Source organism: Anoplopoma fimbria, chromosome 9 (assembly GCF_027596085.1).
Source record: "Anoplopoma fimbria isolate UVic2021 breed Golden Eagle Sablefish chromosome 9, Afim_UVic_2022, whole genome shotgun sequence".
NCBI classification, from domain to species: Eukaryota; Metazoa; Chordata; class Actinopteri; order Perciformes; family Anoplopomatidae; genus Anoplopoma; species Anoplopoma fimbria.
In genome coordinates, this window is record NC_072457.1 from 6,666,133 (window position 1) to 6,688,189 (window position 22,057).

At 41.5% G+C, this 22,057-nt stretch overlaps 1 protein-coding gene and 1 non-coding gene across 2 annotated transcripts in view; both read left to right on the forward strand.

The window, feature by feature from the left end:
• The window catches only part of LOC129095345 (collagen alpha-1(XI) chain-like), a 39,984-nt gene extending 18,332 nt beyond the window's left edge, over positions 1 to 21,652 (forward strand). Inside the window, exons 10-66 of the mRNA XM_054603754.1 lie at positions 483 to 524; positions 723 to 785; positions 880 to 954; positions 1,618 to 1,701; positions 1,834 to 1,890; positions 2,424 to 2,477; positions 2,568 to 2,621; positions 2,852 to 2,904; positions 2,981 to 3,035; positions 3,126 to 3,179; positions 3,272 to 3,316; positions 4,164 to 4,217; positions 5,095 to 5,139; positions 5,223 to 5,276; positions 5,363 to 5,407; positions 5,486 to 5,539; positions 5,662 to 5,706; positions 5,989 to 6,042; positions 6,843 to 6,887; positions 7,062 to 7,223; positions 7,332 to 7,385; positions 7,503 to 7,556; positions 7,646 to 7,690; positions 9,010 to 9,063; positions 9,197 to 9,241; positions 9,331 to 9,384; positions 10,000 to 10,053; positions 10,154 to 10,207; positions 10,945 to 11,052; positions 11,146 to 11,234; positions 11,329 to 11,383; positions 11,729 to 11,836; positions 12,031 to 12,138; positions 12,234 to 12,287; positions 12,387 to 12,440; positions 13,932 to 14,039; positions 14,138 to 14,191; positions 14,310 to 14,363; positions 14,457 to 14,510; positions 14,626 to 14,679; positions 14,810 to 14,917; positions 15,855 to 15,908; positions 16,510 to 16,563; positions 16,690 to 16,743; positions 17,208 to 17,261; positions 17,347 to 17,454; positions 17,551 to 17,604; positions 17,826 to 17,879; positions 17,967 to 18,074; positions 18,283 to 18,336; positions 18,430 to 18,465; positions 18,573 to 18,626; positions 18,775 to 19,093; positions 19,271 to 19,383; positions 19,499 to 19,567; positions 21,150 to 21,383; positions 21,479 to 21,652. Of these exons, the coding sequence (XP_054459729.1) occupies positions 483 to 524; positions 723 to 785; positions 880 to 954; positions 1,618 to 1,701; positions 1,834 to 1,890; positions 2,424 to 2,477; positions 2,568 to 2,621; positions 2,852 to 2,904; positions 2,981 to 3,035; positions 3,126 to 3,179; positions 3,272 to 3,316; positions 4,164 to 4,217; positions 5,095 to 5,139; positions 5,223 to 5,276; positions 5,363 to 5,407; positions 5,486 to 5,539; positions 5,662 to 5,706; positions 5,989 to 6,042; positions 6,843 to 6,887; positions 7,062 to 7,223; positions 7,332 to 7,385; positions 7,503 to 7,556; positions 7,646 to 7,690; positions 9,010 to 9,063; positions 9,197 to 9,241; positions 9,331 to 9,384; positions 10,000 to 10,053; positions 10,154 to 10,207; positions 10,945 to 11,052; positions 11,146 to 11,234; positions 11,329 to 11,383; positions 11,729 to 11,836; positions 12,031 to 12,138; positions 12,234 to 12,287; positions 12,387 to 12,440; positions 13,932 to 14,039; positions 14,138 to 14,191; positions 14,310 to 14,363; positions 14,457 to 14,510; positions 14,626 to 14,679; positions 14,810 to 14,917; positions 15,855 to 15,908; positions 16,510 to 16,563; positions 16,690 to 16,743; positions 17,208 to 17,261; positions 17,347 to 17,454; positions 17,551 to 17,604; positions 17,826 to 17,879; positions 17,967 to 18,074; positions 18,283 to 18,336; positions 18,430 to 18,465; positions 18,573 to 18,626; positions 18,775 to 19,093; positions 19,271 to 19,383; positions 19,499 to 19,567; positions 21,150 to 21,383; positions 21,479 to 21,625 (4,182 nt within the window). The 3' untranslated portion in view covers positions 21,626 to 21,652. The remainder of the gene's footprint in view (positions 1 to 482; positions 525 to 722; positions 786 to 879; positions 955 to 1,617; positions 1,702 to 1,833; positions 1,891 to 2,423; positions 2,478 to 2,567; positions 2,622 to 2,851; positions 2,905 to 2,980; positions 3,036 to 3,125; positions 3,180 to 3,271; positions 3,317 to 4,163; positions 4,218 to 5,094; positions 5,140 to 5,222; positions 5,277 to 5,362; positions 5,408 to 5,485; positions 5,540 to 5,661; positions 5,707 to 5,988; positions 6,043 to 6,842; positions 6,888 to 7,061; positions 7,224 to 7,331; positions 7,386 to 7,502; positions 7,557 to 7,645; positions 7,691 to 9,009; positions 9,064 to 9,196; positions 9,242 to 9,330; positions 9,385 to 9,999; positions 10,054 to 10,153; positions 10,208 to 10,944; positions 11,053 to 11,145; positions 11,235 to 11,328; positions 11,384 to 11,728; positions 11,837 to 12,030; positions 12,139 to 12,233; positions 12,288 to 12,386; positions 12,441 to 13,931; positions 14,040 to 14,137; positions 14,192 to 14,309; positions 14,364 to 14,456; positions 14,511 to 14,625; positions 14,680 to 14,809; positions 14,918 to 15,854; positions 15,909 to 16,509; positions 16,564 to 16,689; positions 16,744 to 17,207; positions 17,262 to 17,346; positions 17,455 to 17,550; positions 17,605 to 17,825; positions 17,880 to 17,966; positions 18,075 to 18,282; positions 18,337 to 18,429; positions 18,466 to 18,572; positions 18,627 to 18,774; positions 19,094 to 19,270; positions 19,384 to 19,498; positions 19,568 to 21,149; positions 21,384 to 21,478) is intronic.
• On the forward strand, positions 13,131 to 13,212 carry trnal-aag (transfer RNA leucine (anticodon AAG)). The gene has a single exon. It is a non-coding gene; the product is annotated as a tRNA-Leu (tRNA).
• Positions 21,653 to 22,057: the final 405 nt, after the last annotated feature.

A 22,057-nucleotide genomic window follows, 5' to 3' on the forward strand; every position in this document is an offset into this window, starting at 1 on the left:
ACAACTGTAATGGTAAAAGTAATTTACATTTTTTATCAGGTCTTTTTTACCCTTAAATATTAGTAATGGCTTCAAACATCCTGTATTGACCCAACAATCAATAAGAACTTTATTACAGATTCCAGATAAAAGACAAATCATTACATATAATAAGTTTCACACAAATGCACAATACAAATTCATGGTTAAAGAATAATGTTCTAAACTTTATGTTAGATAAACTCAAGAGGATTTCATTATCAGACTCATTAAGCTGGCAGATACATTTGTACTTGATATTTCTTCAAAGTATTGACGTCAGAGTATTGACTCCTGCAGCCTCAAACATTTGCACTACAGAGGTCTCTTCAGCAGTATTCTCATAGCATCATTATAAATTACTTGAAGTCAGTGTAAAAATGCTTTTCTGTAAAAATGTGCAGTTTTTGCAAACCTTAACCCTCAGAGAAAGGAAAAAGTAAATTTCTGTGAAATTTCTGCAGGGAACGCAGATCACAGGACCACATGGGCTTCCAGGACCCGAGGTGAGTGAATTTTGCTGCATGACAGGTAACTTGTAACAAATTTTTTCTTCAGTGTTCAGGTAAGAAACCTGTGTTGCATGTGGACATGGGGGTCAAAAATGCATCTGCGGTGACCTTTAACACAAAAATGGAAGCAAACATATAACATAATTCCATCTAACTCAGCTGTTATTTTGTCTGTTTGTTCTGTGTTTGCAGGGAGAGACTGGACCGTCTGGAGTCACAGGACTAGTGGGACCCCGAGGAGACCCAGGGGAGCTGGTGAGGACCGTCCTCTGTCTGCTGTGTGAGTGACTGAGTCCACCACCATGTAACCGTGTCTCCATAACCGTCCTCCTCCTCTGTCTCCTCTCAGGGCCCGCAAGGACGGCCAGGCCTCAACGGAGCCGATGGGATACCAGGCCCCCCGGGAAACATCATGCTCATACCGGTAACATGAAGAGAAGTCTGTGTCGCCTGCGGCCTCTAAAGCTGCAGTGATGTTGCTCTGGCAGTTATTTGGTCCCATTAACCCTCAACGGAGCCCCGGGGCAAACGGGAATGTTTGAATGTCGTAACTGAGAAAAGAGCCGGCTCAGGGTCTTTACTTAACTTTCCTGAACCCATATATAACATGAATTCTATGTAGGTGTCAGTCAAACCTTCAATTTAGCTCCTAAATGTGGGACTGCATATATTTGTTTGTTCCATTTTTTATGTCAAATCGGTCAGACGTCATTTTATTGATCTCTTTAAAATATAATAGGGTGTTTGTTTGGGTTAATTCTGGTGACTGTGAAGGACAGAACATCATTTTCATACTCATCAAACCGTTCAGAATCCTCTTGTGTCCCGTATTGAAGCCTCCATATGTCACGTTTCTACAATAAGTTTTTCAGATTTGTCCTTTAAATTCACCCCTCTGAACCTTTTTATGCAAAACTTGAATAGCAGTGCTACATATTGGCCACTGGGTGGAGTATTGAGTTAGTTAGACTTAAAAGCAAATTATGTGTGTGTGTGTGTGTGTGTGTGTGTGTGTGTGTGTGTGTGTGTGTGTGTGTGTGTGTGTGTGTGTGTGTGTGTGTGTGTGCGCGTGTGTGTGTGTGTGCAGTTCCAGTCAGGTGGTGATCCAAAGATGGGTACTGGCGTTTCTGCCCAGGAGGCGCAGGCTCAGGCCATCCTGCAACAGACCAAGGTACCCAAGCTTCTGAAATATTAACGTTACGTCTTTAACACACAAACAGAGAGCTGATGTAGAACCACTGTAGTGTGTGAGTGTGTGTGTGCGTTTGTGTCGCTGTCTGACTCCTGCTTCCTCCTCTTCTAGTTGGCTATGAAGGGACCTCCAGGGCCGCTCGGCCTCAGGGGCAGACCTGGACCACTGGTGAGTCAGAAGGACTTTCTTTTCATATAGATATAGATATATTCTCTATAGATTGCTCCTTGAACACGGTGAAAGCAATTTACAGTTTAGACCGACAAATGCATAACAAGGCAGCAGAACACACACGTTGGATATTGTGAATGAAGTTAAACACACTTCTTTTGCAGGTTAAACACAAGTCCGTCTTTTTTAATTTTGGTGTTTGCAAACAACCTGTTTCACACACCCTGTAAAGAGAGACACAATGTTCTGTAGATTCAGGAAGACACCCTGAAAGCAGACAAAGTTAAATGAAAACAAAAGCAGAAGCCATGAAAATAAATACATTTTAAATTACAGATCAAGTCCGGTATTAGGTAGATTCGTACATTGCATGGACACACACACACACACACACACACACACACACACACACACACACACACACACACACACACACACACACACACATGCAGACCCAAACACAAACACGTGCAGACAATGGATCCCGAAGCACCAGACCTGTTTGACCAACCGAATGTTTTAATTCCCAGGGTGCAACGGGTTCCTCTGGGCTGAAGGGGAGCAGTGGCGATACGGGGCCAGTGGTGAGTTAGCTGGTTGTCATGGCAACAAGCTCTGCACTTCACTACCTTTTTGTGCAACTCCTGAACTGCTCTCTCTTCCCACCTCCACAGGGTCCTCCGGGACAGACAGGTCTCCTAGGTCAGAGCGGAAGACTTGGGAAAAGGGTGAGACTATTTACTGGAGTCATTTCCTCAATAAATATCATCCTCTGTATTGTTATTATAATGTTCTGGTTCCAGAGAATGGTCATCAAATAGTCTTTTCTCAGTAGCTCAAACTGTTAACAGTGAGGTATCCAACATGTCTAACTAGTGTGTGTGTGTGTGTGTGTGTGTGTGTGTGTGTGTGTGTGTGTGTGTGTGTGTGTGTGTGTGTGTGTGTGTGTGATTTTTAGGGTCGTGCAGGTACAGATGGGGGCCGTGGTATGATAGGAGAGACCGGAGCAAAGGTGAATAAGAACTGACTGTTCACTTACTGACTGCTCTGTCCTCTTAAAATATGAACTAATCTGTGTCTTTCCCTCAGGCGACAGAGGGTTTGATGGATTACCAGGTCTCCCTGGAAACAAAGGACATAATGTAAGTTATCTGGCTGAATTAGTGAGTGGTGTTAACTCATAATCCTGATTGCCAACCTCCATGTGTGTATGTGTGTGTGTGTTTTGTCAGGGGGACAGGGGAAAGCCAGGCCTTATAGGACCTTCTGGAGAGCCGGGAGAAAGGGTGAGAGCCCACTGTTGTTGTTGGTGTTCATGTTTATGCAGGTTTGTGTTTGTGTATGTACAAGATGTATAATGTTTGTGTTTTTCACACAGGGCTCTGAGGGTCCAAATGGACCAAGAGGACAACCAGGAGATGCTGTGAGTGTTAACACACAGTCAAAATACACAATAAATTAGTTATTTATTGCGCTACCATTTTATTTAATGTGGCATTAGTCCAAGTAAGTTATCCAGAACACAGGCTGCCGGTGCGGGCGTTTGTTGAGATGAACACAGGTACTGACTCGTCTGACATGTTTGATTGACATCTGGGCCGAAGAGAACAAACCGAATACACTAAATAAAGTCCTAAAAGAAAGTGGCATTTACAAAGAAATTTGAGATAAACTGGAGGAGAAGGGATTCGTTCGCACAGTAGATCAGTGCCGAGTCAAAGTGAAAGAACTTTGGCACTTCTCCTTTATACCTCCAGAAAGTTATAATTTGTATTTGTCTCGGCTTTAATCTGTGCACTGTGAAACCAAAACCAAACTAAATAGGAAACAAACCAAAAGTATTAATTTCACTCTGATTCAGACAAAAAGTCTAAAATGACATGAGAGTGGTGTGGATCTTAAATCTAACTCTCAGCTTAAAAAACAAATATGTGCGTTTCACCTAATGTCAAACTATTATACTATGATTCCTTCAATTTATAGGACTTTATTTTTATTCCATGATGGGTAAAGTTACACATGGTAACAAAACATAATAAACCCCATGTCTTCTAATATAAAACATAGATACCCATGCACTTAACCCTCAAACAAAGTCTGCATCCTTAAACAACCCTTTGAAGTAGTGAGGAATAGCCAAAGTACACTCTAAACATGTTCTACCTCTTAAGATCCAATAATCAAATTGGTCCTCACAAAGATAGAAGTACGAGGGCTCACCTACTCAATTACATGTAATTATATTAAATGAACTGTGATGTGTATTTCAGGGTTCCAGAGGGCTGAACGGTCCCAGAGGTCGTGCTGGTCCCCAAGGCCAGACCGTGAGTGTGAAAGTTACACTTTATCATGCATACCATCTCTGCACACACACACACACACACACACACACACACACACACACACACACACACACACACACACACACACACACACACACACACACACACATACATCTCCACACTCGACAACAGTAAAAGTTGAATGGAATACAATTCCAGTAACTACCCCTCCGTTTCACCTCTGTGTTTATCAATGCAGTGAAAATACAACACTGCTCACCACCAACATAAATCCAGCTGTGGTGTCACTATCAGATAAAACCTAATGGTAACGTTCTGTTGTTCTCGGTGCTGTTAACATGGTGTTATGTAATTCTTATCTCATCTGATAAAACCCACCGTCTCTCTGCCAAATACAACAACTGCAAACACCCCCCGAGCAGTTTCTCTCTAATTAGCATTTGTAGAAACACAAGTTAGCACTTGTAAGAATCTGATAGCACCACAGAGGAAACACTTATTCTATTTGTATTAAATATATATTTGTGCTCGGTGACGGTTAATTAAACATTAAGGGCCTCAAGGAGGTGGTAAAATCAAAACCAACACGGTGGCTGATTATTTTAAGTTTCATTTGGACCTCAGGAACATTTCTGTAAAAGATACGAGGCAAAGCACCCTTTTTATTTATTTTCATGAGATAGTCTGACACGAAATAAATATATTTTTTATGAATAGAGGGTACAACCAGTATAATAAACACAATACAGGAGAATTAATACTTGCTTTGTAGAGTTGGCAACTCGCTGTCTGCTTTTAAAACAACCTCGATTCACCTCGATTGTCTTTTTAGTTTTTATTAAAAAGCTCCATCGCTGTCACTCAAGGACGCAGAAGTATTAACATTCTTTCCTCACAGGGCATCCGGGGAATTGACGGAGTTCAAGGTTCAAAGGGAAACATAGTGAGTATTTTATAGGTACTAGTAAAGACCGAAGAGCCTGATAACAAATGACCTCCCGTGACATCATTTCCTGTTTGTAACAGGGAGCCCCGGGGGACATCGGAGCGCCCGGACAGCAAGGCAACCCTGGCATTGTGGTACGAGCAGAGAACAGATACTCGCACAATTAACTCAGCTGCATTTATGCATGCACATAAATACTAATGCTCCATCAATCCTACAGGGTTTCCCCGGTCCTCAGGGGTTAGTGGGTCTGCCAGGAGAGAAGGTAAGACCCTTTTATTTAGATTATTCACTTATGGGGGCTGAAGGAGTTGTGATGGATCGTCTGGTCTTTGCTTTTTAGGGGCCTCAAGGGAAGAAAGGGATGCAGGGTTTACCTGGAAACGACGGGCCCTCAGTAAGTACATGAGTGTTTGTACGACTCTTATTTACACAAAGCATTCCCTTCTCCCTAATCCTTACTTTGACATCACATCTGCATGCCTAACTTCAGATATTAACAAGTCCTCTTGTCATCAGGGTCACCCCGGAAGAGAAGGGACTCCAGGTGAAAAAGGACTGCCGGTAAGTCTGCTCTGTGCATGTTGTGTTACTGTTAACTAGAAGGATTGAACAAACAGGATATGACATGTTCATTAGTGAGTTTGTTGGTAGATTTAGTTTGTTTGTTTCCCCCCCGTTTCCAGTCTTGGTGCTAAGGTAACACAGGCTAATCCCTGTAGCATCATATTCAACAGACAGACATAAGAGTGGTATCAATGCTCTCGTCTAAATCTCAACAAGACAACTAATATACTAATAATATATGTCGAGCTATTATTTGAATGTGTGTCTGTTCATTTGTAGGGGCCTTCAGGAGTGCAGGGCCCTGTCGGATACCCTGGACAACGAGGAGTTAAGGTGGGAAATGCAAATGTTTTACTGATCCTCTGGATTCAACATCCATTGATGAATTTCATGTTCCTCTATTGTTGAAGAAATCTTTTGAAACCTCAGTCAATGAATGAAAAAAGAATAACACAGTGGCGCTCTATGGGTTGGTGAGATGGTGAAGCGGTTCGCTGTGGCATCAGCAGTGATGCCGGCGTGAGACTGTGGATACAAGCGGCGTAATGAGCTTCCTTCGTAGGTTCACTGGGCTCAGCCTGATCGACAGAGTGAGGAGCTCAGACGTCCGGAGGGAGCTCGGAGTTGAGCTGCTGCTCCTTAGTGACGAAAGAGGCCAGCTAAAGTGGTCGGGGCATCTGATGTGGATGCCTCCTGGGCGCTTATCGGTAGAGATTTCTCGGGGTGCGTCCAACTGGGAGGACGCCTTGGGGTAGACCCAGAACACGGTGGACAATTTCTGTATCTCGTCTGACCTGGTAACACCTCAGGGAGCCCCAGGAAGAGCTGGAAGACCGGATAAGAGGATGAAAAAGGATGAAGGGATGGCACAGTTGTCCATCGGATAAACTTAATGCTCGCCTTTGTAGTCGTAGAAAAAAAGCTTACTTTTCCAACACTTCATCACCTAGCCTTTTACTAGTCAAAAGAATAAGAAGATTATGGTGCCAAAAGTCAGGTTTTATGGCAAAGCATGCGAGCAGTTTGATAATCTTGCTTCCTCTTGAAGATGTCATCAACAGCCAGTAATATAATGTCATCATTTGAATGCCTTCTTGCTGACTTCCTGTTTGGTTTTCTCTCCTGTTTGACAGGGGGCAGACGGAATAAGAGGATTAAAGGGAAGCAAAGGTGAAAAGGTGAGGGAGAGAGAAAAGATGTCCACGTAGGATGTTTTGGTTGTCTGATAATGACATGTTATACCCTCCAAAAATCAACTACAGAATGCATGCTATGTTTTCACCGACATCTGTGATTATATGTTGTCTGTGAAACTAGAAAATCTTTCTGTCTCCAAATCTTTCTGTCTGCAGGGTGAGGATGGTTTCCCAGGTTCCAAAGGGGAGATGGGAGCAAAAGGGGACGTTGGCGATAACGGAGTCACAGGCGGCCGAGGAGAAGATGGTCCTGAGGGGCCCAAAGGACAGCTGGGTCCTCTAGGAGACAGTGGGCCTTCTGGTACTTCTGGAGAAAAGGTACAAAGCAAAACTGATAAAAGCATATCATTAAATATTCTTAAACTTTTATTAGATGTTTTTTAACTTGTACAAGAAGAGTTAAGAGTCACTCCGTCTCTTTTTCAGGGGAAACTGGGAGTTCCTGGTCTGCCAGGGTATCCAGGGCGACAGGGGCCAAAGGTAAGATAAATTAAATGAATAAAATAATCGATTATTGATTACATTAATCTTACAAGTTACAGATATAGTGGATATAATTTATACAAAGTGAATATCTGCTTCTTCCTCTTGCATTAGGGCTCTGATGGATTTCCTGGTTCACTGGGAACTGTAGGAGAAAAAGGAAAGAAAGTGAGTAGAAGGTTTTAAATTCATGATCATATTGTTTCAGGAAATCAGACTTTTCCCATTAATGTTCCATCTCTTTTTGTGTTACCCAGGGTCCTGCTGGACAACCAGGAGGCGCAGGCCAGCGGGGTCCGAATGTGAGTGTTGAGTCTCAAAACATTTTCCTAGTTCAGTGTGGAATAAATTGCACAGGAAAGTGAGATATTTTTGAAAAGCAAGCCACAATAATTCTACTGCAAGCAAATCAAGTTGAGCTCTTTAGAAAATATCCAGAATGCAAAACCAGGTGAGTCACATGACGGAAAACAGAGCCAAAGTCCTGCACCGTCTCCCAGATATCCTCTCATCTGTTAGTTGTCCGTTTGTAACTCAAGGGTTTTCTTGTAGAGGCTCCCTTTAATCTTAAGAGCTGATACAGATCTCCTGTCCATATTATGAGCTACATTGTAATTAAAGCACTAGCCAGTAAATTTTAGCACCTTGTAAAAAATTGTATTAGCATTCAACTCAACTCCAGCTTCCATGAGGCTTTATTAATGCATTAAAGACTCATGGGATATTGTATGTTGTAAAATTCAAATGAACATTTACTGTGTCTTAAATGTATTATCCAGTACCGTAGTAGATACACAGATTAGATAATTATTAGATTAGGTATAAACATACTTGGAGACTATGAGGTAAAAACACTCCATCTCTGCTTCACTACACCTACAAATGTGAGCACCTTTAAATGTACAGTAAAGCAGCTGTAACTAATCATTTTAAAGTAACACTGTATCATGTGCTATTGTATCATGAAAATGTAAAAGAGGTTGGACAAACCCAGTTTTTTAGTGCCTTTCAGCTCATTGTTTTGTTTTTTCTGCCTGCAACTTTACTGTTTTGGTTCACTATCACATTTCATGAACACTTCCTGTCCTGCAGCAAACGGCACAGAGACTATCTGGTGAACATAGTGGAGCATTGAGCAGCTAGAGAGCCAGATATTTTACTCAGGTGGAAATTATCACCAACCACCAGCCAAATGCTGGTAAAATACGCAAAAGGCTTCTAGATTTGCATCACTATACCGGCCCAAAAAGCAATGGTAATCTATTGAGTGGATGGTACATTTTGGAATCCACTAGCCACAGTGGCAGGTGGACAAAGTTTATTTCCGACAGTGGTTGTTTCTACAGCTTGTTTCTACAAATAATCAGTTATTGCAGGTTTAAAACAGTTTGAACAATCTGTTGATGTAAGGCTTTAGAATTGTCACCTTTAATTCACAATGCTGCAGCTCACTGAATCATCACCGTGTTCACTGATCATCATAAGTTCCTGAACGTTAACTGTATAGTGAGTCACTACCTTATACACTGGAGAATCTGTTTGAACCACACTCTCTGTCTCCGGTTAGTTAAAGTTCATAAGTGTCCTTGGTTTGGTCTCACACATGTTTCTTTTACCTCAGGGCGCACGAGGTGGCAGAGGAGCAAAAGGGCCAACAGGAAAATCAGGAGAAAAGGTCAGCTGACTCTCCTCTCAGCCAATAGCAGCACCCTGTCTGTCATTGTTAACGGGTGAATTCACTTTTAACTATTAACTGTGCTTCTATCCGTCACTGCTCCATGTTCTTCTCCCCTCTCCAATTTTAATAGGGCACCTCCGGACATGATGGACCCCCAGGATCTACTGGAGAAAGGGTAAGAAAAACACGGTTTATATATGTTATTAATTGATTGACCAGTTGATTGATCGCCTGTTATAATGGCTGGTTATGTTTTTATTTTAGGGACCTCAAGGGCCGCAAGGAAGGAATGGAGAGCCAGGACCTAAAGGATCAGGCGTGAGTTGTGACGAAGCACACACACATTTAAAATCGATTCATTAGTCATATCTTTAGATTAACTCCACTCTCCCCTTGTTTTGGGACGAATCATGTAAGCATAAAATACTACATTTTGAATAAAACAAGACCAAGAACATTCACCTACAAGCCTGCACACTGAAAACACAATCTATCAAAAATACAAAAAGTTCCAAACCTTGGCGAACAGAATTTGACCTCTAAGACACTATCTGATTTTTCTATTTATTCAATATCGTAGCTTGGATGGCAGGTGGTATTTTGTTGTGGTGCAGGCTGAGAGGTTTCAATATTTCATGCTGCTTCAGGAGACTTAATCATTTTCTGACAAAAAGAATTTTGACTGAGAAGACACTAAAAAGAAATCCTAGTCATATGCAGCTATGAATTACCTACACTTATGTTTGAATATTTGACAGCTCAATGAATAAAGTGCTTTTTATCCTGAGCTCACATTTTCTCACCTTGGTCTTTGTGTGTGTGTGTGTGTGTGTGCGTGTGTGTGTGTGTGTGTGTGTGTGTGTGTGTGTGTGTGTGTGTGCGTGTGTGTGTGTGTGTGTGTGTGTGTGTGTGTGTGTGTGTGTGTGTGTGTAGGGTCCTGCTGGGAAAGACGGACTTCCAGGTCACCCAGGCCAAAGAGGAGAGCCGGTGAGTGAAGTCAAATATCATAAGAGTTCACACACACACACACACACACACACACACATCCCACATTATGTTTGCCACCCATTTTCTTTTGTGACTGCAGGGATTCCAAGGGAAGAACGGGCCTCCAGGACCCTCAGGTGTTGTGGGGCCACAGGTGAGTTCAACTATGTAACTTAGTTCTGTTACGTAATATTCCTCCTGCCTTGTGCTTCATGTCTGTAATATAGAGGCTCCGCCCCTTTCTGGAGGACCACAATGGGAACTTATTTTGGAAAAAATATATAAGATAGTCAACGGCGAGAGACAATTCCCATTTGAATTGTTCCATGAATAACACATATGATGTTTGTCAATTAAAAAGAAAAAGATGCATGTCATGAAAGTGTAATTTTGTCCTAAATCTGTTGAAGTATAAGACTGAAAATATGTATACAGAAAGACTACGTTTCCAAAAGTCGCCAAAGTGACGTCTCCCTCTGAAGCTATGATGCCGGGATGGAACTTTACTCACATTAACAACGGGTGTCCTTCGTTCTTTTGCTACCCTGCTGATTAAAAGAGTCACTGGATAAAACACATCAGGGAAGATAATGTTACATTACAGTTAAGTTAGCTAGCTAGCTAGCAACACAAGGTAACGGCCGTTGTGGTTCACTGATCGATTTCACACAAAACAAAATACGTCAAATCTATGACAAACTTTGGTTTCCTTGACTTACAAATGTATCTTTAAATTGACAAACATCATATGTGTACTTCATGGCACAGTTCAAACGGGATAAAAAAATAATAATATTTTTTTACAAAATAAGGTCTCATTGGAGACACTGGAACAGGAGGGACTTCGACTTTCTATTGAACAACTAACCCAATGACTTGTTTCTGTTTCAGGGCAAATCTGGTGAATCCGGTCCTACGGGGGACCGAGGTCACCCAGGGGCACCAGGTGTACCTGGAGAGCATGGTTTACCAGGGGCTGCTGGGAAAGAAGGTGGAAAAGTAAGTCCACACAGTCACTCACACATAAACACAACATCTCATGGATTCAGCGTTTGTGTTTTGATTGTACAATGTTTTTTTTGTGTGTCTCAGGGTGATCCAGGTTTACCGGGGACCTCTGGGAAGAATGGACCTCCAGGACTGAAAGGGTTCAGGGGGAGCAGAGGAGCCCCGGGAATCATGGTAACGCACACAAATACACATACACCAAACTCAATACAAATGTATATTATGAATTATTTCACCTACATAGTTCAAATAACTTGTGATCTTTTCAGGGACCTCCGGTCTTAAAGGAGGATCAGGACCTACTGGTACATCAGGAGCAATAGTGAGTTACAGTACATAACTTTTTGTATTAATACAGTTTTTGTTCTGGATGACTTCTAAATCTGTTTTTTATTTGTAACATAAAAGCATATTTCTTTAGTTGTGTGTGTTTTCAGTGCAGTATTCAACACAAGAACCAATGACACCATTATCTAATTAGTCCCTCTAAACAAATTCACATAACTAGTCAACATTTTTTCAACTTATTTATGAAGTTTTTTAATTAAAAACAGGATAAAACATTATTATGAGTCAAGCTGTTTTAATGCAGCCATCATTTTTACCCTTTATTGCCTCAGTACGGTAAATTGCAAAGACATTCAAGACCAACATGTTCTTTCTGTAGGGATCGACAGGTGAGAGGGGCCCTCCTGGATCAGCAGGGGCCATTGGACAGCCTGGTCGGGCAGGAGCCATCGGAGGACCTGGACCAATGGGAGAGAAGGGCGAGCCTGTAATTACATCTCCTTATTTTTCTGTTTCTATATTTAATATTTATTTTATTATAAGTTTTCTCAATTTCAGTGCCTCTGATTGACGCCCTTTTATACTTTCAGCAGATGAGTTAACATCCATTTAAATCAATTGTGTGTGTGTGTATTAAGCTCCATTGCAGAATAACACGTGTTGAATGTGTCTGTGTTCCAGGGAGAGAAGGGTCCGGTGGGACCAGCGGGTCAGGATGGAGATCAGGGTACTGTGGGGATGCTGGGGGCTATGGGCCCTGCAGGACCTCCAGGAGACGACGGGGATAAGGTGAGCTATGTGTGTCTGTGACGCAGAAAGCCAAAGAGAGAGAGTGTGTGTTTGTACTGTGATGACACATTTTGTGTGTCCTCTCTCGTCCACAGGGGGAGCAGGGAGAATCCGGGCAGAAAGGCAGCAAAGGAGACAAAGGGGAAGGAGTGAGTCTGGATCTGGAGACGAACATCAATGAGGACTGAACGCCAAAACCAGAGTAGATCTGATCATGTCTGGATGTTTCTTTCTCTCTGTCTCCACAGGGCCCCCAAGGACCCACTGGAACTCAAGGTGTAATCGGTCAGTCAGGACTTCCAGTGAGTATATCATATCCTCTTGTATTCTGTATATATTGACCTCAAATCGCACTGTTGTGAATCCCAAAAGTTCCACAAGTTAACATTTCTTATGTTTAGAAAAAAACGACTTAGATGCTGTTTTCCACACTCACTTTCTGGTTGTTATAACTTTGGTTTAAATATTTGTCTTGAACTCAAAATGCATGAAGTGTGAAATGAATAATTACATGCCTCTTTGCTTTTTATAATTTTGGAAAAGCATTTGTTTCACACTTTACACAGTATCGTTATTACTGCAAGTAGATTCACTTTGCATTGTGCAAGTTAAGCAAAACATTTTACAGCCTGGCCTCTCTAGAGGTTTACTTTAATAACATTAGCTTTAATTATTTACTGTTTAATATGTGGAGCTTTCACCTTTGATTAAAAATAAAAGAATAAAAAGCAAGTTGTTGGATGAGATAAAAGGATGTATAAATAATATTATATATAGGCTTAATGTACTCGGTCCACTTGGTCCAAATCTGAAAAAAAGTGGACTTTAAGACTTATTTGCTTATTTCAGAGGATCCAATTAAGCTGATTTTAAACATTAACGTTATATCTCGGTCAGAGTGTGAAAACTACAATTTGTGGCTAAACAGACAAACTGACAGAAGCTGCTCAGGGTCAAAAGGATCCAGATGGCTGGCCCTCCATATGGGAGCAGGTAGCGTGGCCGAGCGGTCTAAGGCGCTGGATTAAGGCTCCAGTCTCCTCGGAGGCGCGGGTTCGAATCCCGCCGCTGCCAAAATTTTGATGTCGAAAGTCAGTTCATTTGGGCCAAAAGTGGGAGCACTGAACTGTTATGTGGTTCATTCTGTACACATGACATCTATTGCATTCTGTCCATCCTGGGAGAAGGATCCCTCCTCTGTCGCTCTCCCAGAGGTTTCTTCCTTTTTTTTTAGGGGTGTTTTTTCCTGTGCCGATGTGAAGGTTCCGGGACAGAGGATGTCGCATGTGTACAGATTGTAAAACCCTCTGAGGCAAATTTGTTATTTGTGATTTTGGGCTATAAATAAATAAACTGAAACTGAATCTGAGCAAATATTTATACCATTTAGTGAAAAAGAAAATCGCTGCTGGTGTGAATAGTTTTGTTGCAAAATATAAGCATGTAAGTAGTTTGCATTTTCGTGTTGTGTTTTTCTCTCTCAGCAAGAAAGCACATAGGCGTATTCCCAAAAATATCAAAATGTTGCTTTAAGCAGTGCCCTCAATCTACACTAGTAAGCATAACCAAAAAGTCCAAACATCACACTTCTTTTTAGCAATCTTGCCTTTCTGCCAGTCCTACGGAATAATAATACTTCATAAATGATAACCTGTTGGTACTTTGTTTAGATCCTTCACTGTGTATTGTCCCGCAAAAACAAGCTGATACAACAGGAATTGCATCACATTAGGGAAATGAATAAAAGATTATACATTTAAAAGCCATAAAGACACTCACTCTCTGTGTATCAGGGTATAGATGGACTGCGGGGCCCTCGGGGCCAGCAGGGCATGTACGGCCCCAAAGGAGATGAGGGCCTCCGTGGATTCAAGGGCTCCAGAGGACCGATAGGATTACAGGTGAGGATGTGGATCATTGAGGTGATGTCTTCAGAATACACACAGTGACATTGTCTCTCTTCACTTAAACCCTCTAATCCTGGGTGTGTTTTTTAAAGGGCATGCCCGGCCTCCCAGGAGAGAAGGGGGAGAGCGGACATGTTGGACTAATGGTGAGCTTATATCCTGTTTAAAGATCTGTCCCTTATAAAATCACATTTTTCCCCCTCATACGCACAAATTAATAAACTGATTATAATTACTTCTTCCTCATCACACACCTGGTTTTAGGGTCCACCTGGTCAACAAGGCCCCTCTGGTCCTCAAGGACCTATCGGGGGACAGGTAAGTCTCACCGTAATGTTTATGCATCCTCATTTAATAGAGCTCTTATTTTGAAATCTGGAGAAAAACTGTGATTTCTTCTGTTCTGTGAAGGGTCCGACTGGTCGACTGGGGATGATAGGACAGCCGGGTGTTGTTGGAGAGAAGGTAAAGAAATGGACAGTTACACCTTTTGTATGCATGTTGTATGATGATGTTGTTACTTCTCCATCAAACAGTCCCTTCCTGGAATTCTTACACATTATTTCTCTCTCTCTCTCAGGGGGAGGACGGCGAGGCAGGTGACCCCGGAGCAGTTGGGTTTCCAGGAAGACTGGTGAGTTTTATTTGCTGGTTCAAAGACGTCTTCAAACTTGCTCCAATCATCTTCAGCTTGTACTGTAAGCTTCTTTTGCTTTTTTCCTCTCAGCTTTATTAATTGTCGCTCTGCACCTTCTCTACTTTAGGGAGGAAAAGGAGACCAGGGGGAGAAGGGAGATACGGGCACTTCAGGAGCAGCTGGTCCTCCAGGAGCCAGAGGCACCACGGGGGAGGACGGAGCCAAGGGCAACGCTGTGAGAAACAATCATACCTTCAGTACTGCAATGTTATATACTGTACAGCACAATGCAACATAAAGCTCTGCAAAACACTTTGTACAATGCACTTTAATATCATTTTTTCTTCTAACATACTTTACTGTACACTGTCCTAGAAAGACCTAAACAGAGAATCTACATATTTGGTTAATATTGATTGAAGAGATTCAAAAAGACTTTCATTATTTTAAAGTATTATCCAGAAATAATGTATTCATTCAGTGAAAACAGCTTTTTAAAATTTGTGTTGACTACAAAACAGCTAACGGCAAACCTTAGTGACTGAACTCTTTGGTAATCTTTGGAATGTAGAAAAAAGTTACCTTTTTAAAATGAGCGCTAGCTGTTGAGGTAGCTTCAGCTAAAGCTAATAAAATGAATTTACTTGATTCTCGCGCTATTATTTGTTAAAGAAAAATATCTGTTTTGACGAACTTCATGGTAATTCAGTTTGGTAATTCGTTAAATCCAACAATCAATTGAACTCCTGTTGAAGTTAACTAGTTTAGCAGATCTCAGTAACCGACACCTTGGCTTTTGATGAGTGAAATTTATGCAATTTGGGACTTGTTTTTATATTAATTTCTATAAAAAAAAGTGCAAAATCTAAATATTTTAAATGAAGAAGTAAACATAGGCAAGAAAGCTGATTTAAGACATTTTGTTGGTATATAATCCCTATTCCCCTTCAGTTTAGTTAATATTAACCAAAGACAAAGTGTAATATCTGCATTTAGGTGTTATGTAGTTTCTGTATCATAATGTTTTGGGTAATATTATCGTCCTGAAAAGACATAAAATCTCTCTGCTTTTGTAGTTTCTGCTCTCAACCTTTTTAGAGCAGTGCATGATTCAAAACACATTAATGCTTTTTTACAATATAATGCTAAACTAGCTCAACTCTCTCTCTCAGGGTCCTCCAGGTCTCACCGGGGACCTCGGACAGCAGGGAGAGGCCGGACCCAACGTGAGTGCAAAACTCTTTCTGTTCCTCTTATTATTATTTTTCAATTATGGGAACATCCTGTGAAATTACCAGAGTGATGGCTGATAAAACTTTGTGGGATAAAACACATTATTTTTCTTGTTTTTAAGGATGTTACTGAAACATTTTGTATTTCTGACTTGTATCGTATTTAAAAAAACTATTTTCTGTGATAGAACAAAACATATTAAATATGTTTAAAGGAACAATGTTAGGGGGAAATATGGAAAAGGCCAATCCAAAACATTCAAATCAAAGATCAACACACATAATTATTTATATTAAACAATATATGCATTTGTTTTGGTTGTCTGAAGGTAATGTGTTAAGTCTTTAAAGAGAAACACCCTTTATCCTGATGGAAGGAAAATTTCTTTAATGTAAATTAGAAATGTTTGAAATGTTTTCTTTTTGAATTTGTGGACAAACTGAACAAACGATAAACGGCCTCTTTCTAGTACTCTTCTCTAATATGTCTCATAAATGAAAGCTTTCATGTTGCCATAAAAACATCTTCAAATATATTATCTGGTGTCAAAGAAGTGTAGTTTTCATCCGCTCACTGTTTTTCTTACCTCATCAGGGTGTTGATGGTCTCGCCGGGTCTAAAGGAGACACAGGAGACCCTGGGAAATCTGTGAGCTCCAATCTTCCACATCACACACCATAACATCCATCACACAATTTAATTCATAAACATGAAAGATGCACTCATCATATAATTCAATGACTGGCCATATAATAGTCTCTTCCTATTACTCAGGGACCACCAGGAGCAGCAGGAGAACCTGGACCATCTGGAGCTCCTGGGCGAAGGGTTTGTGTGTTTTTGTGTTCACTCAGAATCGTCTTTTTTCTACTTCCTGTTTGATTAAGTAAACAGTTAAACCCTCTTTCCTCTGTGAGGACGAAGTTGAGGGTATTTTTCTTATTGCATTCTCAGTGTGTTCAAGTTCTTTGTCATATGCACAACCATTACAGGGAAGTAGTCTTTGGCAATGAAAAACTATCAGGCTCCCTCCAACAATGCTAATTAAATATGTATAAAAAAAGAAGATCGCTCAAGGAGAAAAGAAACCAGACTTTAAACATAAAATGATGCAAGTTAAATATAAAATGTATGTCAGTAAGAGAAATGTAAACAGGAATGTAGTTTGTGTGTGTGCATAATAATAGTTCTAAAACAGTAATTAAAAGAATATAAAAGGACAAATGTGTGTGTTTGTGCATCGATGCATCTGTTTGTCAGAGTTTACAATGTTTTAAATTGTTGCTCTTCAGGGCCATTTGGGAAAACAAGGGAAAGGTGGAAAGGCGGGTCTGAAAGGAGCGAAGGTGAGTGTTTCCAAACAACTCTTTAACTAAATACATCTGAATGCTCGCAGCTTCTGAAGGTCACCCTGTTCTCCATTCGTCTCAGGGTGCCGCCGGTTTGGAGGGTCCCGTAGGAAAGACGGGTCCCGTAGGTGCTCAGGGACACCCCGGCAAGCCAGGCCCTCAAGGTTTGAGAGGGATCCCCGGCCCTGGAGTAAGTCTGACAATAACAAATAAAAGAGTTGAAGTGAAACATTGAAAAGATGGAGGTTAAAAATGTTCTGTGTGTGTGTGTGTGTCTCTCTCTCAGGGTGAGCAGGGCTTGAATGGACCACCCGGCCAGACGGGACCCCCAGGTCCCATGGTGAGATGACTCATCAAATCAAAAACATACTACAGAACAAAGACTGTTTTAAATAACATTAAGAAAAAGTTTAGTTGTTTAATAGTCAACTGAATTCACATTCTTGCTGTTACAATAGAGCAGCTGTATGTCAGATATGTTTTCTCTCACTGTGATAAATGAAGAGTTTTTAATGCTCATTTCAATTTGCATTTAAATCCCATCATATCTTCGTCCCTCAGGGTCCATCGGGATTACCAGGACTGAAGGGAGACCACGGCAAGAAGGGAGACAAGGTGCGTCCATACTTAACAACCATAAACATTCACTCTGAACCTTGACCCCTGATTTTGACCTTGAGCTCATCTGTGTCACCTGTGCAGGGTCACGGCGGTCTTATCGGTCTGATAGGGCCACCAGGAGACATCGGAGAGAAGGGCGACAGAGGACTGCCAGGAAACCAGGGACTGTTGGGTCCAAAAGGAGACGAGGTGCTAAAAAATAAATACACAAACTTTGATAAAAGCTTTGATAGTCAACCAGCCTGTCTGCAGGTTTCTGTGTGAAGGCCTTTGATTTGTGGCCCCCCAGCAAGTTAATCCATCATTAAAAGATAAAGCTGGCAATATTCTATATATATTTCTATATCTACTTGTGTTCTTTATCTGACAGTTTGGTTTCTTTCATGTTTAATATCAGGGTCCAGTCGGTCCACAAGGTTCCCCCGGCACTCCTGGCCTCAACGGTCTATCTGTGAGTAAACAAAATAATCTTTACATGCAAAAATTGTTCATTGTTCATCTATATCTGTGTGTATTTAACTTAAACTCTGTATTTCTCCCCCAGGGTGCCATTGGTACAAAGGGCTCTAAAGGAAACCAGGTAACTGTGATGCTCATTGTTTTTTTTGTTTTTTTTAAATTGTTAGTACTGTGTTGTTTGAACTTCATACCACCCTGAATGAATCCCTTTGCTCTGTGTGTATCTAGGGTCCAATTGGTCCCAGAGGAGACACCGGGCCTATGGGACATCCAGGAGCACCAGTGAGTTCTGCTTAGAGAAATGTAGAACATGAACCAACCAAACAACTCACATAACTTATAATCAACAGAGACAAACATGTCTTGTCCTACATCCTAAACGTTTCCACCACCTGTATGTTCCTCCTCTCCTCTCCTCTCCTCTCCTCAGGGAAAGCCGGCTTTTGACATTTCCTCTCTGCCAGAGAGTGGACGGAGAAGGAGAACCCACACCTCGGTGGATGGTGCTGCACTTGAAGAGGAGGAGGAGGAGGCGATACATAGAGGCGAGGACGAATGGATGCAGGGGGATCAGGCGGAGCAGGACGGTGTGATGAAGGAGACGGATGGCCAAGGCATGGAGGAGGTGTTTGCGTCTCTGTCCTCTATGAAAGTAGAGGTGGATGATCTGCGTAACCCACAGGGGACGTTCCACAGCCCCGCCCGAACCTGCAAGGAGCTGTGGCTCCTCCACCCAGACCTCCCCAACGGTACTTTACCAGTTGGTCTCTCTCTCTCGCCATTTGTTTTCACAACTTATTTTATCTGTATTTTATTTACCAGCTGTCTGTGTTCTGTTTCTGTTATTACAGTTTGGTGTTGACATTTAATAGCCTTGAGATGTTTTTCAACCCCCTGACCTGCTTTACTCTGCTCTCTGTCTCCAGGTGAGTACTGGATAGATCCCAACCAGGGTTGCCATAGAGACTCCTTCAAGGTGTTTTGTAACTTCACTGCACAGGGAGAGACGTGTCTGCAGCCCGACAAGAAGTTCCAGTCGGTGAGTTTACACGCACACACATCAGGAGACTGAATGACTTGTCAGAAAGAGATTAAACTGTATTTAATCATCATCTGTGTGTTGATTTAGTGAACTTCTGTTTGTTTGCATTCAGGTGAAGTTAGCAGCTTGGAAAGGAGAGAAGCCCGGCACCTGGTACAGTAAATTCAGGAAAGGAAAACAGGTATAGTGTGATGGTTTTGCATGATATCCATTCACGTCAGTGTGTGTTTTCATACAGGACTTCATGGAGAAGGATTTCAGATGTGAAATAGTTAAATCCCTGCTGCAAACGTGGGACATCTTTGGTTTGAATGTTAATTAGCAGCTCTTGTTGGATATGGAAAGGCACTCAGCATTTTATTAAGTGGGTACTCAAAGCAGCATTTACAACATCTGACATTATTCAAAGTGTCTCACAACGCTGCTCAGTTTTTATTATTAGGTCATTTATCTTTACAGCAAGCAAGCCTGTCTGTTCTGTAACAGAAAAAAAAAACTGCATTAGAAAATTAGCCCAGGCTTGTTTGTCAATATGAGAAATCCTGCACTGCTGGTCGGCTCATCACTCATATTATCTGTTTGCTGCCTGATGTCTTACTTAAGTTGATGTGATGGTTTTGGAGTGCCGCAGTAAAGTTCCCATCCACCAGGAGTAGATAAGAAATATGTTTTTATAGCAAAAGGACCGCTGTGGCCTTGAGGTTGACAGCCGCTGGTCCGTTCTGGGATTTATAATCTTTATAAAATCTTTACATAATGTCAGGGAAGGCCGTCTTGGGAAACATTCTCATTTTCTTTTCATAAAGAAAAACTGAGACGGAGGAACGAAGGTCAACAGCAAAATTAACTGACCGTCCCGGTGATGAATCACATTGTAATTGGGCGATGATATAAACCGCTAATTGGCATTGAACCTGGTGTGACCCGTCATTATAGAAGTGTTGAAAAAGTAGTATGGAAACTTCAAAGCCCTTTTTAATGAGGAGTAAAAAAAAAGCAGACAGTATGTGCACACTGAATTAAAGCTCCTTTAACTTTATTAGACCAAACAGGTATTTAGTGAGCGAGGTTGACTGAATCATGTGCAGTTTGCTTTTATGCTACAGCTCCCTTTGAAAATGTTAATATATTTATATATTTCCAGGTTACCATTTAAAAAATAATTAGTTTTTGTTAATTATGCGTCTCGTTATATAAAGGTTAAATTAAATAATATTTCATAGACATCCATTTTTATCCAAACAAGCTTTTGTCCAGACTGAAATATCTCCACAAATATTGGATGTGTTGCTATGAAATTTCGTGATTTTTAGAAGACGAGTTCTGCTGACTTTGGTGATTCTCTGCTTTACCTCTAGCGCCACCAGCAGGTCAACATGTTTGTCTTTTAGTCAAATATCTCAAAAACTAATGGATGAAATTCAAAAAAAAATATGGTAAAACAGTTTGTGATCCACTCAAAATAAATTGTTATGACTTTGCCGATTTTTCTTTTTAATCTAAATTGTGCTGCTTTGTTGGTTAACAATGATGTTGGAATGATGTCAACAATTGATGTACTTTTTCGTTATCATTTTAGCCTGAAAAAGTACTGACCGAGTCTAAATGTCGCCTCTTTGGTGTTTTAAAAAAAATAGTAGTAATCCAGTGTTTTCCATTACTCAATCTGTTTTAGTTAAAGAATTGAATGTACACAATTTACAATGTACACAGCTACCTTTCTGTGTACTTTACACGCGTGTGATTCCGCTGCTCTCCACCAGATTTCCTACTCCGGGGTGGACGACGTTCCGGTCCACGTGGTCCAGTTGACCTTCCTGCAGCTGCTGAGCGCCACAGCCAAGCAGACCTTCACCTACAACTGCCTCAACTCCGCCGCCTGGCTGCACACCGCCACCTACAGCCACGAGCATGCGCTGCGCTTCAGAGGCGCCGACGGGGAGGAGCTAACGCACGAGAACGCCCATTACATCAGCGCGCTGTACGACGGATGTCAGGTGAGCATCACGTTTATCCGGCCCAGTGTCAACACACACACACATACATTCATTTATTTCTTTTTTGATTGTTCGATTGTGTCTCTCTGCTGCAGACGCGCTCGGGCCAAGAGAGGACGGTGTTGGAATTCGACGCTCCGCTTTCCAACACGCTCCCCATCATCGACGTGGCCGTGCCTGATTTTGGGAAGGGGAACCAGAAGTTTGGTTTCCAAGTCGGTCCGGTCTGCTACAACGGTTAACCCGAGCCGGGGGTGGGGAGAGATTACAACAGGAGTAATTTAATAGAGCCATGGACACTTTTTACATGCAGGGAGAAAAACTACATTCAAGACTTACCCGGTGCCGCATATTTATAAGTTGATTTACCTAAAACAGTGTTTTCCTTCATCTAGACATTCACTCTCTTATACAGACGTTCATTCACTCTGCTTAATTCATCTTATTCATCTCATACATCCTCACATCTGACTCGCATATTGTGTCTTTTTAAGAGCTTGACTGTTCATACATTTATTGATCTATGCACTCGATTCCTATACATATTCTTACAAACCTTACCATCAGTGAGTCATATTCATAAATACAAACACACCGTATTTCAGCAACGTTCGCCCACAGAACACATTTTTCTATGATATCATGAAACCTCAATTTGCTGTGTTGTTTTTTTT